The sequence below is a fragment of the Pseudonaja textilis genome, chromosome 1 (assembly GCF_049901715.1).
Source record: "Pseudonaja textilis isolate UNSWEBS1 chromosome 1, rPseTex1.2, whole genome shotgun sequence".
Taxonomy (NCBI): domain Eukaryota; kingdom Metazoa; phylum Chordata; class Lepidosauria; order Squamata; family Elapidae; genus Pseudonaja; species Pseudonaja textilis.
The window spans coordinates 156,311,630-156,329,313 of NC_141990.1; the positions used below are offsets into that span (position 1 = coordinate 156,311,630).

At 40.8% G+C, this 17,684-nt stretch overlaps 1 protein-coding gene and 1 long non-coding RNA gene across 5 annotated transcripts in view; one reads left to right on the forward strand and one right to left on the reverse strand.

The window, feature by feature from the left end:
- Positions 1-16,531, reverse strand: part of LOC148127887 (uncharacterized) — a 35,772-nt gene extending 19,241 nt beyond the window's left edge. The window contains exons 1-2 of the long non-coding RNA XR_015740678.1: positions 14,382-16,531; positions 7,929-8,011 (exon numbers count right to left, since the gene is read on the reverse strand). This is a non-coding gene — a long non-coding RNA (uncharacterized LOC148127887). The remainder of the gene's footprint in view (positions 1-7,928; positions 8,012-14,381) is intronic.
- The window catches only part of LOC113453624 (cytochrome P450 2K1-like), a 37,989-nt gene that overhangs the window by 16,327 nt on the left and 3,978 nt on the right, over positions 1-17,684 (forward strand). For 3 of the 4 annotated variants that reach the window (XM_087919362.1, XM_087919363.1, XM_087919365.1), the window contains 5 exons: positions 853-1,013; positions 3,243-3,416; positions 3,896-4,043; positions 5,511-5,695; positions 8,521-8,662. In XM_087919362.1, coding sequence (XP_087775488.1) covers positions 853-1,013; positions 3,243-3,416; positions 3,896-4,043; positions 5,511-5,695; positions 8,521-8,662 — 810 coding nt within the window. The remainder of the gene's footprint in view (positions 1-852; positions 1,014-3,242; positions 3,417-3,895; positions 4,044-5,510; positions 5,696-8,520; positions 8,663-17,684) is intronic. The other variant, XM_087919364.1, reaches the window with a different exon arrangement.

Here is a 17,684-nt window from a genome sequence, read left to right on the forward strand (position 1 = left end):
AGAAATGATATGGATCAAACTGAGTTGAGGAAAAAGAACTAAGAGGTGCCTGTGTTAAAAAAAAATAGTCCAGAACAGGGATCCACTACCCCCCTCCCCCCCCACCAGTTTGGAACTGGGCTGTGTGTGTGTGGTGGGTGAATTCATGAGCGTGCACAGACCTCCCCTCGTTCCATTAGACTGCTAATCTACAAAACTAAAAGTTCTTCATCTAATTGCCAAATGAGTTTGCATTGGTAGAGCATGTCTACATATCTCCAAACTCATCATGCTATTGGCTTTTTGGTATACCAGTTGGAATAAAGAAAGGCATGAGATCATCTAGTTTATTAAGCAGTACATATGAATCAAATTATAGGCATCTACCATCCAGGGTTAGAATTCTAGTCCTTTCCTTCTATGATATTCTGAGTGAATGATATTTTGGTTGCTGTGTTCAGAGATTTGAGAATGGGAAGTGACTGCAGAAATATCTTAATCCTTCTGTTCTACCTTTTGGGAACTATTGATTAGATACAACCCTAAGATTTGTTATTATGAAGCTCATAATCCATTTGATCTTTAAAACTGCAATCATTTAATGAGGAAGCATCACAATAATTTTGCCAAGTATTTTATCTTCAAGGAGTTCCACAGTTGCAAAGAAAACATCACTGATGTATGGTCAGATATTGTAATTCTGCCTCTGAGGAACTGAATTACCCTTTAAATACTTTTTTTCATATTTTTAATCTAAATACTTCAAATACTTCCAAAACTAACTATATGATTTTCCAAGATAAATTGTCAATTTAAACAAGCTGATTTTGAATATGAATGCAGTATTTTTTTTGATCTATTGTTTTTGCCTAGGAAAAGCCTTTGATGTCACAACTATTCTGAGTGCTGCTGTTTCCAACATCATAGTTTTTATTCTCCTTGGGAAACGCTATGAATATGAAGATGCCACATTTCTGCGACTACTGAAGATAGTAAATGAAAATTCTCAGCTTTCGGGAAGCCCTGCTGTGTTGGTAATCTAATTTCCTATTTGGAAAAAAAAATGCCATGAAAAAGAAGCAGCAGAATGGATATCATTCAAGCTTTGTTGAAAAGCAAAGCATGTGGTTCTCATGGGCATCTGTGACAAGATTTCATCAAAAGACAACATGAAGATGATGACATGAGGATTCAAATCCTGCCCTTACCTACCGTGTTTCTCCAACAATACGACCTCCCCCAATAGATAGACCCAGCATGTTTTCAAAGCATAAAATGAAATTAAGCTCCAAATTTAGGTCTATTTTAAAACATGCAAAATGGGGGGAAGGGCGGGGGGACTTGCCGTTAGGAGTGCCCCGCAGGCAGCAATTCCTCGCCACCAGCTGCTCCTAATGGGCGATCATGGCAGAGCGTGGACAGCTCCCTACTCCTGCCAAGCACCTTTGCGGCAGACCCAAGACCTTCAACGCCCACCACTGTTGATTTCCCTTCTGCCCATGCTGCCGCCGCATTTGGAGCTGCCACTTCCATGTTTGGAGCACCAGTGCTGTTTGAAGCACCACTGCTATTTGGAGCTGCCGCTTCTGTATTTAGAGCTGCCACACTGTGTTTGGAGCACTGCCACCACTCCAAACACAGTGGCAGCTCCAAATGCAGAAGTGGCAGCTCCAAACATGACGGCGATGCTCCAAATGGCGGCGGCACTCCAAAAATGGAAGCAGCAGCTCCAAACATGATGGCAGTGCTCCAAATGGTGGCGGCACTCAGAACATGGAAGTGGTAGCTCCAAACGTGGTGGTGGAATGGGCAGAAGGGAAAGCAACAGCAGCGGGTGCCAAAGGTCTTGAGTCTGCAGCAAAAGTGTTTGGTGGGAGTAGGGAGTTTTCTGCGCTTTGCCATGATCACCTGTTAGGAGCGGCTGGTGGCGAAGCTGCCCACGGGGCACTTTAGATGAGGATGCGACAGGGGGGAATTAAGTCACCCCTGAAAAGACAGCCTAGCCATTTTTTCAGGGCTCAAAAAAATATAAGACCTGGCCTTATTTTATGAGAAACAAGGTAGTTGTATATAAAAATCTCATGCAAGTATGAAAATCACTTTCAGCATCAGGACCATGTAACTCCTGCTTCATCATTTCCTCCCAGAGGTGGTATTCAGCAGGTCCTGACCAGTTCTCGAGAACCAGTAGCGGAAATTTTGAGTAGTTCGGAGAACTGGTAAATACCACCTCTGACTGGCCCCGCCCCCATCTATTCTCTGCATCCCGAGTCCCAGCTGATTGGCTGGGTCTTCTTTTGTTGCCCTGCACAGGAGAACGGAGCTGGAAAGCAGGTTAGTGGGGTGGGGAGGGAATGGGATTTTGCAGTAACTTTCCCTGATGAGTGGGGAGGGAATGGAGATTTTACAGTATCCTTCCCCTGGAGTGGGGTGGGAATGGAGATTTTGCATAGGAGATTATCCTTCCCCTGTCACACCCACCAAGCCACGCTCACAGAACAGGTAGTAAAAAAATTTGAATCCCACCACTGTTTCCTCCCCATTCCTTGAAAAAGCTTGTGAACTTGGAGAAGTGGGAGCCTTCATTGCAAATACCTTTCCATCCTTCTTTTACTCTTTACAGCACCACACAACTTTACATGTATAAAATAGCTCTCTTGTTTAGCACTGTTGTTGAGTTTCTTTTATTTATCATTTCTATTCCTTGTTTGGGAATCCATACAATGTGGTAGAAAATAAGCACTTCCTCTCCCAAGGGAGAATCCATGGGATTTGGGGCTTAATGAATTAGCAATATCGGTTATCCAAAGCTCATTCAATCATGTGATTTTGCTTGTATGACTGTAACCTTGTTGCTTGTATCCTAATGATTTTTATTGACTGTTTCCTAGTATGATTTAATTGCTTATTGTACCTTAGGACTATTATTAAGCATTGTACCTTCTGATTCTTGACAAATGTATCTTTCCTTTTATGTACACTGAGAGTATGTGCACCAAGACAAATTCCTTGTGTGTCCAATCACACTTGGCCAATAAAGAATTCTATTCTATTCTATTCTATTCTATTCTATTCTATTCTATTCTATTCTATCCTATCCTATCCTATCCTATCCTATCCTATCCTATCCTATCCTAATATTATTGGGTGGGGGGGTTGTTCATTTTGTAGACTTGGGGAACATAACAATGTTCGAGATGTACATCTCAGAAATTCAAAGCATTCATTTCGCTAATATGTGTTTTCTTTTATCATTCTTTAAGCTATACAATTTATTTCCCAAGTTGGGGTTCCTTTTGGGTCTTGGTAGAAAATTATTGAAAAATGAAAAAGAGTTCCATGATTTCATACAGACCACCTTCATAGAATATCTCCAAGATCTTGATGAAAATGACCAGAGGAATTTTATTGAATCATTTCTTGTTCGGCAAAAACAGGTAATGGATTATTTTATAGGTGGCTATAATTACTGGGTTTTTGTTTTTACGTATTTTAAAAATGTGCCTCCATAAAAACTACCTTTTAAGAGAAGAGAAGTACCTTCTTTTGAAAATATAGAAGTAAACGAATTTACAGAGCAATATTATTCCTTGCCTCTTCATTACTTTTTTTCAGAATCTGCAGCTATTTAAAACTTCACCCAGATTACTTTCTCTTCTCCATTTAAAATGCCATAAATATTGATCTCTTTCCGGGTGAGTGGGTTCAAGTGGGGATAGGAGCGGACAATCCCTTTGTGCCAATCTTTTCTCTTTCTGTGCAACTGTTTGATTTTAAAGTTTTCCTTCTAGAAATCCAGTAGTGTTGGGGCAACTATAATTTCTCAGGCCATTGCCCACGTATGAAATGTCATCTGAGACTTCAGGAATACACGTTATATGGATTTCCTTACTAATATTTTCTTTATATACTACAGGAGAATATGAAGATGACACATGGTGGATTTTTCCATAAGGGAAATCTTATCGGTCTTGTAGATGATTTATTTAGTGCTGGTACAGACACAACGGCAAATACTCTGCGCTGGGCCATACTCCTAATGATGAAATACCCAGATATTCAGAGTAAGCACTTTCATTTCATTGGCTTGCAATAAATAGACGCAAATTACTGAAAAAGAACTGTTGGCATCTGGAAGGTTACTTGAATGAAGGGAAAGAGATGAACCAAGAATTAAGTTGTTTTTCAAATGAACAAGACAACATTGATCTCACTAAAGGTAAATAAACTTACTTCCCAAATGAAATTGGGTTTTAATAAACTCAAATCATTTAAAGCTACATAGAGATTATTAGAATATTTCTTGTATTTTTGTTTCCTTTTTGATTAGTTTTACATTTTTAAAAGAAATATATATTTTTTTCATAATCATGGTTTTTTTAAAGTAATAATCAAACAAGAGAAAATTTGCCCTTCCTACCCTAGTATGAGGCAAGAGTGAAGTGACTTTCTATTAAGAACAATGTATTTCAATTGTGATCTGATTTTGATAGATCGTCAACACCAAAACACAGATCGTTATGAGTTTCAATTTACATTTCATTCTTTATCTGAGCTGAAATAGCAAAGTGAGAGTCAGTCATTAGTTCATCTCTTCTCTAAATGTAAATATTCTTAAAAGAAGAAGGAAGAAGAGGAATAAGTTTTAAAACAGGAGATCACAGATTAATCTCATGAGATACGCAGCACAAATATACATGGCTTCATAGCCTTATCTTTTAATAGTGCAGATGAAATATTTCTGGATGTACCTAAACAAATTATAAAGTCCAAGGATGATATCACTTTTATAATTACCACTAATAAGATTGTACGTATCTTAGGTATAGTCCTGTCATGTATGAATTTATTCTCTGTATCTTTGTGATGTTCTCTTCTATATGAATTTGCTGTGTTCCTCTAATATGTAACAAAGTTCCTTCGTGGTTTAGGACCAGTTCTCCAAAGATTTATTTCCAATTTTGCTTTATTGAGCAATCTGGGGAATATATGACTGCTGGTGGTTTTGAGTGGCTTATAGTTTAAAAAGAAAGAAAGAAAAATCAGAAATGGCCTGAAGACCTAGAAAAACCAAAACCTATCTAATCAGGGCTCCAACCTCAACCTATCACAAAGTCCAGGAGAAAGCCAAGTCTTCAATAGGTTTCTGAATGACATCAGAGTGCCAGCAATCTGGATCTCTGGATGGTACTTTTGCAGAGGCTGGGCATCAGTTCCGTGAAGGCATGCTTCCTGGAGTCCCACTAGATGCCATTAATTGATGGTCCCAAAGTATTTCCACTTGGACAATCTCACCAGCACTTGAATTGCATTCAGAATCCTACTATGAAGACGACTACAAGTCTTCCAAATGTACAGCAGATTACAGTGGTCAATTTGTAAATAATGCATGAATGACTGTCTGAAAGGCCTTCATTCAAGGATTACAGTCAGTGATCGTTGTTTTCGTTCAGAATTAGAGTTTTTATACATTAACTCCCATTTAAAACAAAATTCAAAAAAGGAATCATCTTGATCATTTGTTTTCCCAGGAAAGGTCCAAGAAGAAATTGCAAGAGAGATTGGTGATACCCAGCCAAGGACAGACCACCGAGCCAAAATGTCTTATACTGATGCCGTAATTCATGAAATTCAAAGGTTTGGCGATATTGTTCCCACCAATTTACCACATGCAACTACCATGGATGTAACTTTCAAAGGCTTCTTCATCCCCAAGGTGATCAGTCTAAATTTAATGTATTATATAGAGGCTAGTTTTTTGTGTACAATGTGATGGGAATAAAAGCAGACCTTTCATGAATGGAATTGGCTAAATGAAATTATACGACCGGAGACTGTTATATTATTAGAACAATTTCCATAGATGCCTCTCTAAATGCCAATGGTAGGTGTTTTTCTTTAGCATCTGGCATTCCCAAACTGCCCTACATCTTGATATATGACAGAAGCTTTCTTCCGTTGTTTCATTCTTTCATTTCTCCCTCTCTTAGTTTATTGCTTTATAGCCCCTTCTTCTGTTCAGTCAGTCTTGAATATTGGTTTTGGGTTGTGAATTTTGATTCCACAAGTGTAAGGTAAAGTGTTTCAGTGTAGTAAAACAGAACTTATTTTTTATTTTTTTATTTAGAAAATGTATATAGTTGCCTACTCACTTATGGCAACTCTAGGCAGCTTACAATCAATAAAAATATAATACAGAAAAAAATTATAATAAAAAATGACCCCATCCCAGCAGCAGCATAAAATTAAATAAGGCATTTGATGGGCTCCCCTCTGGGTTCCCCAGGCCCACTGGCAAAACCAAGTCTTCAGGACCTTCCAAAAGATTGCCAAACTGGTGGCCAGTCTAATTTCTGCAGGGATGATGTTCCAGAGGGAGGAGGCCACCACAGAGAAACCCCTTCTTCTGGGTCCTGCCAGATGTAACTCCTTAGGGGAGGAAACTCACAACTCCTTGCCTCCCCATTCTAGTGGACCAGGTGGATGTAATCAGCAAGAGACGATCCCTCAGATAACCTGGTCCCAAGCAAATCAGCAACCAATGCAGCTTCCATAGCAGAGGTGACCCTGCATTTTGCTCCAACAGGAGCTTCCAGATATAATAGTCAAGACAGAAGGTGAATAAGGCATGCGTGACCATGAGAGGAATTACTGGTGTAAATGGTGCACAATCTGCAGATGTGAAAAGTCCTCCTGGCCATGACTGCCACTTGCACTTCAAGCAGGAGTCATGAGTCAATGGAGAATCCCCAGATTATGCACTGGATCTGTATGTAGCAATACCACCTCATCCAAGACCAAAGGTGGCAATTTCCATGGACCAAAGAACCCCAAACCTAGAGTCATTCTGTCTTGCCAAGGTTCAGTTGGTCCCCATTCAGCCCCATCCAGCCTCAAGGCACTGTGAGAAGGAGGTCACGGCATCGCTTAAATCACCACAGGCTGAGACGTACTGCTGAGTATCATCAGGATATTGATGATACTCAGTCCAAGGTGATAGATGATTTCACCCAATGGCTTCATGTAGATGTTAAGCAAAAGCAGGAGTACTGAGTCCCATGGGACCCCACAAGCAGTGTACGAGGCTGGAACTCTCACTTCCTATTAACACCAACTGAGGGCAGCCACAGAGGAACCAGGATAGCACAGAGCTCCCCATTCCCCCCCAAAAAACTTATTCAGAAGGATACCATGGTCAATGGTATCGAAGGCCACTGAGAAGTCAAGCAGAGCAAGAATTGGTGCACTACCCGCCATCCCACTCCAGCCAAAAATCATTTAAAAAAAGCAACCAATACTGTTTCTTTCCTATATCCAGGCCTAAACTCTGACTGCTAAGGATCTAGATAAGCTGTTTCATCCAGAAACTTCTGGAGTTGCTGTTCAACCACCTTCCCCAAAAAGGGAAGTTTGGAGATTGGATTATCCCCTGTTAGAAATTATCCAACAGGGGGTAATCCAGTGATGACTTCTTAAGAAGAGGGTAGACCACAGCCTACTTAAAGTGCTGGGGCATTTCCCCCTTCTGGAGGGAAGCATTAGTCACCATCAGAATTCACCTGCATGTCACCTCCCTGGAAGCTTTCACAAGCTAGGAAAACCATGGGTCTAAAACACAGGTGCTTATGCACATACTCTATAGGATTCTGTCCACTTCCTCAGGAGCAGCAGGGTCAAATCATTAACAAGGTAACAAGGCAAGAACCTGCCATAGGTTCTTCTACTGGACCAGCAACTATGTCAGCATCTAACTGAGAATGAAATTGAGTGATTTTGTCTTTCAGAAAATCAACAAATTTCTCAGTGCACCCCTTCAGGTGGACCTCCGTATCTTCCTTCCCTAGGAGATTCACCTTAAAAAGGGTTGCTGGTCGATTATCTGCAGACTCAATTAGTGTATCCTTTGCCACCTGAATTGCCATGAAGTAGGCCTTAATAGCAGCTCTTACCTGTGCTCAATCAAGTTCATCCCTTGTCTTCTGCTAGTGGTGCTCTAGACGTCTATTCAGTCATATCGTCCCTCTCAGTTCCTCTGTAAGCAAAACTCTGTAAGCAATCACAAATTCTTTTAAAAACTAGTAAAGTACAAAATCCTTGCAGTAGAAATTGATGCAAATATAAATCCAATCCAATCCAATCATTTCACTATTAAAGGGAAAGTTTTGGAGCCATCAGTTTCCATCCAGCAAAAGCAAAACTATTTCATCACTCTAAAGCAAAGCAGTAAAAAGACGTTAAAAATCACATTTATAGTCTAGAAAGGGTGGTGGTGTTAAAATGAATCAGTGTATAGCCAAATGATAAATAAAACATATAAGTCAAAAGCAAAAAAAAGTGATGCTTAAAATTGAGGTGCATTCACTGTGTGGAAAAATGGAGATGGGGATTTTAAAAAATATATAAAATCTTGTTCCAGGCCCAGTTTTTACTTCTCAATAAACAGTTTATAACACTTCAAAAAATCCCTGGATTATTTTTTATACCCATGCGCTAAATGGACATATTCCTTTTCATATCATCTTTGATACTTTCAATTTTTAGGGCACACACATCATTCCCTTGCTGACTTCTGTGCTCCATGATGAATCCCAGTGGGAGAAACCGCATGGATTCTATCCTGAGCATTTTCTTGACTCGGAAGGAAAATTTGTGAAGAGGGATGCATTCATGCCATTTTCTGCAGGTGAGATTCTCTGGTGTCCTAGTTTATGTTCTATAAAAAGGCAACCCTTAACATCTTGTTTGAAAAAAACAAAACTGATAAAAGCTTGATCTCAGAGACCTTATTTTGACAGAGTTTAGGCCTCATGGACAACATATGTGGCCAGACTCACTGACAGACTAGTATGTTGATTCCAGAGTCTGCCAGCGGAATCCTCAGCTCTGGGCATGAGTTACTGTTATTCCTGCTACGCTTAATACCACCATCCTTTTGGCAGTCCAGGGTGAATCTTGTCTTTCAGCCTTTCTGGCTGGTTGGAGCCTTCAGACAAACACAGACTTTGGGTCTTTTTAGCTTGAAGCTTTTATTAGCATTTCTTAAGCTTTTAGTCAGAAGACATAGCAATGTGACAGAGCACAAAATGTCCCATCCCCCTGTTGTATATAGACATTTGCATACTCATAATACTACATTCTGATTGGTCAATCACTACTGCCTAGCGATTGGTGGTTAACAACAGATTATGATTGGCCGCCCAAACGGCAGGAGGTTTAAAATAATGCCATTGGTTGCGAGCCACGAGCAGCCGCTATAAAAGAGGCTGCCGCGGCTCAAGTTTAGTTGAAGTTACTGACAGTTAAATAAAGAGCTGAACTCAATTCCGGTCTCAAGTCTATCTTGTTCTGGCGATAGAACATTGGCAATGAGGATGGGATTGAGAGGACAAAGACCGTAAGCATGTGACAAAGAGAACCAAGAAGTCAAAGAGATGGCCAGAAACAATTTGCCACCTGCACCATTCAACCCAGCCGAAGACGACTGGGAATCATATATCGACACGTTCCTGATGTTCCTAGAGAGTAACGAACTACAAGGAATAATGGACCAAAGGAAGAGAGCCGTATTTTTGACACATTGTGGACCCACCATTTTTAAAATGGCCAAAGCATTGGTAAAACTGCATGATGTCAAACAGGTGGCATGGCCGGACCTGAACTGGATGCTGAGAGCCCATTACATGCCTGTTGTTTCCAATCTTATTCAAAGACACGAATTTTATAAACAGGATCAACAAGAAGGCGAAAGTATCGGGGATTTCATAGCAGCACTAAGGGACATTGGAGAAGCATGCAAATTCCTCAACATGGACGAAGCCATGAGAGACCCTGTGGTCCTTGGGATGAGAGACACTACCCTCCAAAGCAAACTACTAAATCGACCCAACATCACCATAAATGAAGCCATCGCTGAGGCAACTGCGGCTGAAGCAGCAAAAAAATCTGCGACAAAAATGAAGCAAATGAATATGGCCAACAGCCCAAGCCAGAGCAGAGAAAAGAAAGTGGAAGGTACCCAGAAACACACTACCGCAACCACCCATCATGAAGACATCGAGTCATCAACCGACTCTGAGGACGAAGAAGAAGAGGTACATAGGCTCCAGTCAGAATGGAACCAGTGAGAAAAAAGAGGAAGGAAACTTGGTTTTCAGTGTGCCGGATGTGGAGGAAATCACCCCCGTTCTGAGTACCGTTTTTTGGATGCCATCTGCAGACACTGAAAAACGGGGGCACATTACAAGGGTCTGCCGAAACAAAAAGAGCTGTAGTCCAAAAAGATGAGGCAGCCCCCCCAGAACTAAGGAGAAGAAAACCGGAAGTCATTGGAGCCGGGAAAATAGAAGTCAGCAGCTCAACGAGAAGGAAGAAACACACCAGACAATTATCATTGGGAATGCCAGAGCAACTGATGTTAAGAAGGTTCGAATAAATGTCAAAATAGAGGGAGAGCCATGTGAAATGGAAGTGGACTCCAGCTCGTATCTGTCAATGGTATCATGGAACACAATAAAAAGCTTCATACCAGACATACGACGAAAAGAACTCAAAGAGCAAAGCCTGACATTAAAAGACTACCAAGGAAACAAGATTCCGATAGTTGGACTGGGACATTTCAAGGTAAAATTCAAGAAACACACTGAAGTTCTCCCATTGACCATCGTCAACTGAGACCACCCCAGCCTGCTTGGTTTAGAAGGGTTCATGCCTTTGGGGATCAAAGTGACAGGAATCAACAGCGTCACCGAGACAGACTGGGAAGAAAGCCTGATGAAGGAGTTCCAGGATGTATTCGACGGGATGCTAGGAAAGTACCGTGGGACCCCTATCTCATTTAGCCTAAACCCAAACATAGCCCCCATCCGGCTAAAGGCCAGACGCGTCCCCTTTGTGTTAAAGCCAAAAATCGATGAGCAGCTAAACAAACTCATCACACAAGAGTGTTAGAGCCAATCGACCATGCAAGATGGGAAACCCTGATTGTGACTCCCGTGAAACCAGATGGGTCCGTGCACATCTGTGGTGACTATAAGGCTACCCTGAACCATGCGTTACAGCAGAGCACATATCCCGTTCCAGTAGTCCAGCACCTCTTGCACTCATTGGGGGGAGGAAAAGTTTTTGCAAAGCTCGATCTCGCACAGGCATATCAACAATTGCCGGTTGATTCCGAGACGGCAGAGACACAGATTATTGTAACACATAGAGGGGCATTTAAATACAACAGATTGCAATTTGGTGTCAGCATGGCCCCCGGCATGATGGAATGCCTCCTCCAAGCACTAAAAGGGGTGGTTCCCTATTTTGATGATGTATTGATATCAGCTGGGAATAAAAATCAACTAAAGGACTGGCTAAGGGCTGTCTTGCAAAGGTTTAGAGAAGCAGAACTCAAGGTCAAAAAAGAAAATGCCAACTTACCACAAATCAGATCGAGTTCCTAGGATATCTTATTGATGAAGCAGGAATCCACCCCACCGAAAAAAAAATACGAGCAATAAAAAAAGCACCCAGACCCAAAAACAAAACAGACTTGCAGGCATTCTTGGGACTCATTAATTTTTATAATGTCTTTTTGCCACAGAAGGCAACAATAGCAGAACCACTGCATAGACTATTTTATAAAAAAGCCACCTGACAATGGGGCCGACAAGAAGAAGCTGCATTCCAAAGAATTAAAGACTTGATAACATCCAAATCTGTATTAATCCAATACAGAGACACGCTACCACTCACTGTCACCTGCGATGCTTCACCATTCAGCGTAGGTGCAATACTTAGCCACATACTACCTGATGGCAGAGAGGCACCGATCACCTTTTATTCCAAAACGCTGTCAAAAGCCGAAAGAAACTATAGCCAACTTAACAGAGAAGCCTTGGCCGCTATCTCGGGGGTAAAATGTTTTCACAAATACCTTTATGGTAGGACATTTTCCTTAATTACCGACCACAAGCCACTGTTAGGAATCCTGGCAGGAGACAGAGCCACCCCACACATCCTTTCTCCGAGGATGACAAGATGATCAGAATTTCTTGCAGCCTACAACTACAAGCTCATCTATCAACCAGGAAAAGCCATACCCCATGCCGACGCACTGAGCCGCTCACCTCTACCAGACCACGACGACAACCCAGCTCCCACCACACACACCCTGCAAATTGAAACAATATCGAACCTGCCCATCACTGCATCAGGCATCGCAAGGGAAACTCCAAAAGACATACTAATGGCCCGACTCCTGAACTGGGTAGGGAGGGACTGGCCGAAAATGACAAAAATGAGATGTTTAAACTGTTCAGAACCCAGAAAACTGAGCTGTCAATTGAGAAAGGATGTGTATTGTGGGGGGATAGGGTTGTTGTTCCAAGGAAATTACAGGAGGACGTGCTGAACATGCTACATGAGGGACACCCGGGCATGGTAAAAATGAAGTCCCTGGCCAGAAGCTATGTCTGGTGGCCAGGAATAGATAAAGACATTGAAACATGGGTAAAAACATGTAATAAATGCCAGACGTCCAGACCTACCCCCCCTTTAGCACCGGTCCTTGACTGGGAGGCACCCAGAGGCCCCTGGTCAAGGATCCACATAGACTTCACCAGACCCACAAAGGGATATACATTTTTAATCATAATCAATGCCTACTCAAACTGGTTGGAGGTCAGCATCATGAGTTCAACAATGACTGAAGCCATCACTAAACAACTAAAGAAACTTTTCGCCACTCATGAATTACCAGACGTGTTAGTCTCAGACAATGGCCCACAGTTCACAGCTTTAGCTTTTGAACAATTCCTTGCAGAACAGGGCATACGACATGCCCTGGCAGTGCCAGCTCACCTGGCGTCAAACGGACGGGCGGAACGCATGGTTCAATACACAAAAGAAGCATTAGAAAAACTTGAAGGGGGTGACATGCAAGACAAAATAAATACCATGCTCACAATTCAACATATAACACCGTACACGTCAACAAACAAGAGTCCAGCTGAACTTTTAATGGGAAGAAAATTGCGAACATATCTGGACAGACTACACCCCACCTACAACCCCCAAAAGCCACCAGACTCCTCCAGTAAGTACCGCACATTTATACCAGGTGACCTGGTATATGCGAAAAATCTTACTGGAGACCCATTGTGGTTACCGGCCACGATAACACAAATAACAGGCCCCTGGCTGTACCGATTGGAAATGATGGACGGCAGAACCTGGAAAAGGCACATAGACCAACTACCATCTCGAAACCTCGAACGCAACACCGACACACCCCGAAACATAGAGCAAACTCATTCAAAAAAGCCAATAATTAATAATAAAACCAGACAGTGGGGGGGAACCCTTAAATAATAAAGAAAAAGAAGACCCTCCTTTAACACAATTATAAACAGCCCACCAACCAGCTACAGAAAGCCCAAGAACAAATAAAAACTACTTACCAACAGGCGAGTTCGAAAGAAGGGATCTGGAGGAGAACCAGGGAAGAAGCCCCCGAGCCGACTCCACCTGACTGAGTATGCCAGAAGGGAGCGGCAAAGCCCCCTCAACCAACCTAACAAAGCATGGTGGGAGCGGCATGGCTGACTCACCCTTCCAGGAGGTTCCTGAGAGAAGGACAGGAGAAACATCAATCCCGTCTGAACCGATTGAAGACAACACAGAGACTGAACTGCGCAGGTTAAGTAGGACCCACAAAAGCCCCACCTATTTGCGTGACTACATCACATAAAGTTGGACCATACCCAGAGGGGAGGGGTGTTTTATATAGACATTTGCATACTTGTAATACTACGTTCTGATTGGTCAATCACTACCACCTAGCAATTGGTGGTTAACAACAGATTATGATTGGCCGCCCAAACGGCGGGAGGTTTAAAAAAAAATGCCATTGGTTGCGAGTCACAAGCAGCCGCTATAAAAGAGGCTGCCATGGCTCGAGTTTAGTTGAAGTTACTGACAGTTAAATAAAGAGCTGAATTCAACTCTGGTCTCGAGTCTATCTTGTTCCAGCAATAGAATACCCCCCAAGCTGAAACCGATCCTGTGAAAAGAGTAATGCTGAGAAGAGGGTTTTTTTCAGTTTGGATTCCAAACTTCCTGGTCCATACAGCCCCATTTCTGTGATGCTTCAGACCACAGCTAAATGCAGCTGCAAACTTTGCAATCTGCTTGATGGGCCAGGATTTGAATGCAATTCAAAATGAACCTTTTTATCCCACCTGATTGCTTCCCAAAGCTGCCCTTGTTTTCAGAGCAAGACACCCTCCAACATTAAGCAAAGTTGTAGGGTGGTGGTGGCTTCTGTTGACACCCCATCCCCTGCCCTTGTCTCCATTCTGTTGCTTTCAACTCCACTCCCCACCTGTCATTGCCCCCACTTGGACAGCCTGCTCGCTCACCCGTCCAGCTTTCCATCCAGCTTTCCATCCAGCACCTGCAGTGAATTATCCCCACAGCAAATTTCTGGTGTTGAGATATCTAGCAAAGAGATGGCAGCAGTGAGTTGATGGTGGTGAGAAGGCTGCCTCCAGCTGGCTGTGTTGAGGTAGCAGTATCAAGTCATCCTAGACCCTTTTGATCATGTGACTGTGAGGAACCTGCAATGGTAGTAAGTGTGAAAAATGCTCATAATTTCACTTTTTTCAGTGCCATTGTAACTTCAACATTCTACTAAATGAACTTTTGTATATTAAAAATTACTTGTAATGGTACCAGAGTAAAAATATAGGTGACTGTATAGGATATTTAATAGCATCCTTTTTATTATTATTATTCTTAAAGAAAATTTTTATTTTTTAAGACAAAACATATACAGACAAAACATAAAAACATAAAACCATCTTCCAGTTATATACATACACTTCTTTTGTGCTATCCTTTCATAGTCCTTACTCACAGGTTGTATAGCTTCTCAAATTGTCAATCTAACATATATATTTATCAATTATTTATCATTCATTTGACAAAACTATTGTTCCATCATTTTATATGAGATATTCTAGATTTTATTATAAATTTATATTATACATTCATTCAATGGTTATATATTTTTGTATATTATTCTATCTCAATCTATTAGTCTTCTATTATGACATTTCCTAGTCTATTTCATTACCATGTCTTTTTATCTAACCATTGATAAAATAAATCCCATATCATATAAAATTGTTTATCTTCTTGTTCTCTAATTTCAAATGTCAATTTACTCATTTCAGCACAGTCCATAGTTTTCTTAATAACTTCCTCCTGCATAGGTATTTTTTTCATTTTTCCAATTCTTAGCAAATACAATTCAAGCCACTGTTAAAACATTTATACAATCAAATGTTTCAATTTTTTATTGTATATTTTCGGTATAATTTCCAATAAAAATATCTCTAGTTTAAAGTCTATGTGTTGTTTTATCATTTTTTCCAGCCATGTGTAGATTTTAGTCCAATATCTTTTTGCATCCAGACATGTCCACCACATATGGTAATATGAACCAGGTATCTCATAATTATCTGCAGTGTCACTTCCTTCTCCTTCTCCTGTTCCAACATCATCTGTATTGTTCATTGTCCTCCAGATGATAAAGAGGAGGAAATTGGTATTAAGGAAGCTGAGGCTGCTGTCTTTCTACTCATCTTGTAATGCTTGATAAAAAGAGGAGGGGGCGGAAAAACAAGCAGATAACTACCGCCCCAATAAAAAGAAAAAGAAAAAAATAAAAGGGGGAAGGGGAAAAAATCATCAGGCACTTGTATACCTTAATCCAATTGGTGCCAATTATATAAAAAAAGGAAAAAAATGTAAAAAGAAGAAAGAGTGGGGGGAAAAAGGAAATTTTAAAAAATAGAAATCTGTATATTTCCCTTAATTAAAAAGGTAAGGAAAAACAAGAGGAGAGAGAAAAAATATACTCTAATTCCTGAATCAAAACGCTAATGTCCAAGCATAAAAATCCAGCTGGAGGGGAAGTAAAAAAAAAAAAAGGATAACAAGCAGTTCTGTCAGAAAGCAAACCACTGCCACTAAATGTCCAAGGCTCTTTGATAAATCAAAACGGAATTTCCAGTCTTCTTTGCAAGGTCACTTCAATCTTCTTTCTTTCAATTTCAACTCCAGACTCTGGCTATCAGTAGTTTCACAGAGGAGCACCTGTATAAACAATCTACCATGCTCATCCCATTATCTTTTCAGTAAAAAGCTCAGAGTCCTTGAATGTAACGCCAATGTATAAACAAGTAAAAAAAAAACCAATGTATCTAAGCCTCTAGATGGCAATGTTACTTATCTCCCTTCACTTCCCCTCATATATCCAAAGACAGGAATAGATTAAAAAAAATAAAGTCGTTAGAAAAAAAATAAACCTCAAATGAAAAATCTAAAAAAAAAAATTCTAATCAAAAGAGACTTTCAGAGAAGTTATTTAACAAATGAAAATTAGAGAAAAAGACCAGTCCAGTTTAAAATTGAGAAGCTTTTGCCAGATTCCAGGTTCCAATAAAAATGGGAAAAAAAAACCCTACAGTTTAATTTAAGCTTAACCTCACTGCTTGACCTCTTTTATCTTCAGTTTTAATTTCACTTTAAGTCTTTTAGGGTGTTCTCTCCAATTTCTACAGTAAGTAGAAATTTATCTCACCAAACTGACACACTTTCTTTCCAGCTTTCATCTGTTCCGGAGCTGTCTCAGCTTCAGCAGCTCAAATGGCTGCCTCTCCACCGCCAGAAAATAAGGGCTTCTCCTGGATCTACCAGGGACTTTGCAATGTCCCTGGGATTGACAGGATGTGCCCTTCTCTGTCACCATCTCTATGGAATGGTTTAAGTCCGATGGGACCATCCAGCAGCGGAGATATCGGCAGTGATCTTGGAACCTCAAGATCATGCATCATACCACCACGACGCCAGCTCCACCCTCCCAGTATAGGTGACTGTACCATAATAGGATTTTTAATAGCATCCTTTTTAAGAAGACTTTCTCTGAAGTTTTCTCTATTCCAAGAACTAAATTCCCCTCCACCCCAAAGAGCAGACAATTAGATAAACAGAAGGGATGCCTAGGAAGGCCTAAAATCTTCCCCATGAAGTTATTTTTTTCACTGTGTCCAATTGAGTAATAACCTACTCATCCCAACACATATCTTGGCTCCTTAAATATCTGAGATATCACTTTGCTCTACAATATGTTAATTGCCCTCCTCTGGAATCTGCTTGCCCTCAGAAGTTTTGGGAGCATCATCACTTAAGACTTTCAAGAAGAGATTGGACTGCCATTTGTCAGAAATGGTGCAGGGTCACCCGCTTGGGCAGGGGGTTGGACTAGAAGACCTACAAGATCCCTTCCAACTCTGATTATCTGTTATCTAGATCACAAACTTAAGTCTACACCTGTTTTCCATCTGCAGGACCAATGAAATGTGATATCTAGATAGTTAAAAGAGGGGCATTACTCCATTTGTTGGCATTGATCTCCCATTTTTTTGACATTATCTTCAAATTCAGAAATCTGCTGCCATTTAATAGTTTTCAAAATGCAGGAAGTCCTCAACTTACAACCACAACTGAGCCGAAAATTTCTGTTGCTTAGCAAGACAGTTTTTAAGAGACTTTTGTTCCATTTTACAATCTTTTTTGTCACAGTTGTTAAGTGAATCATTGCAGCAGTTAAGATAACAACATGGTTATTAAATGAATCTGGCTTCCTCATTGACGTT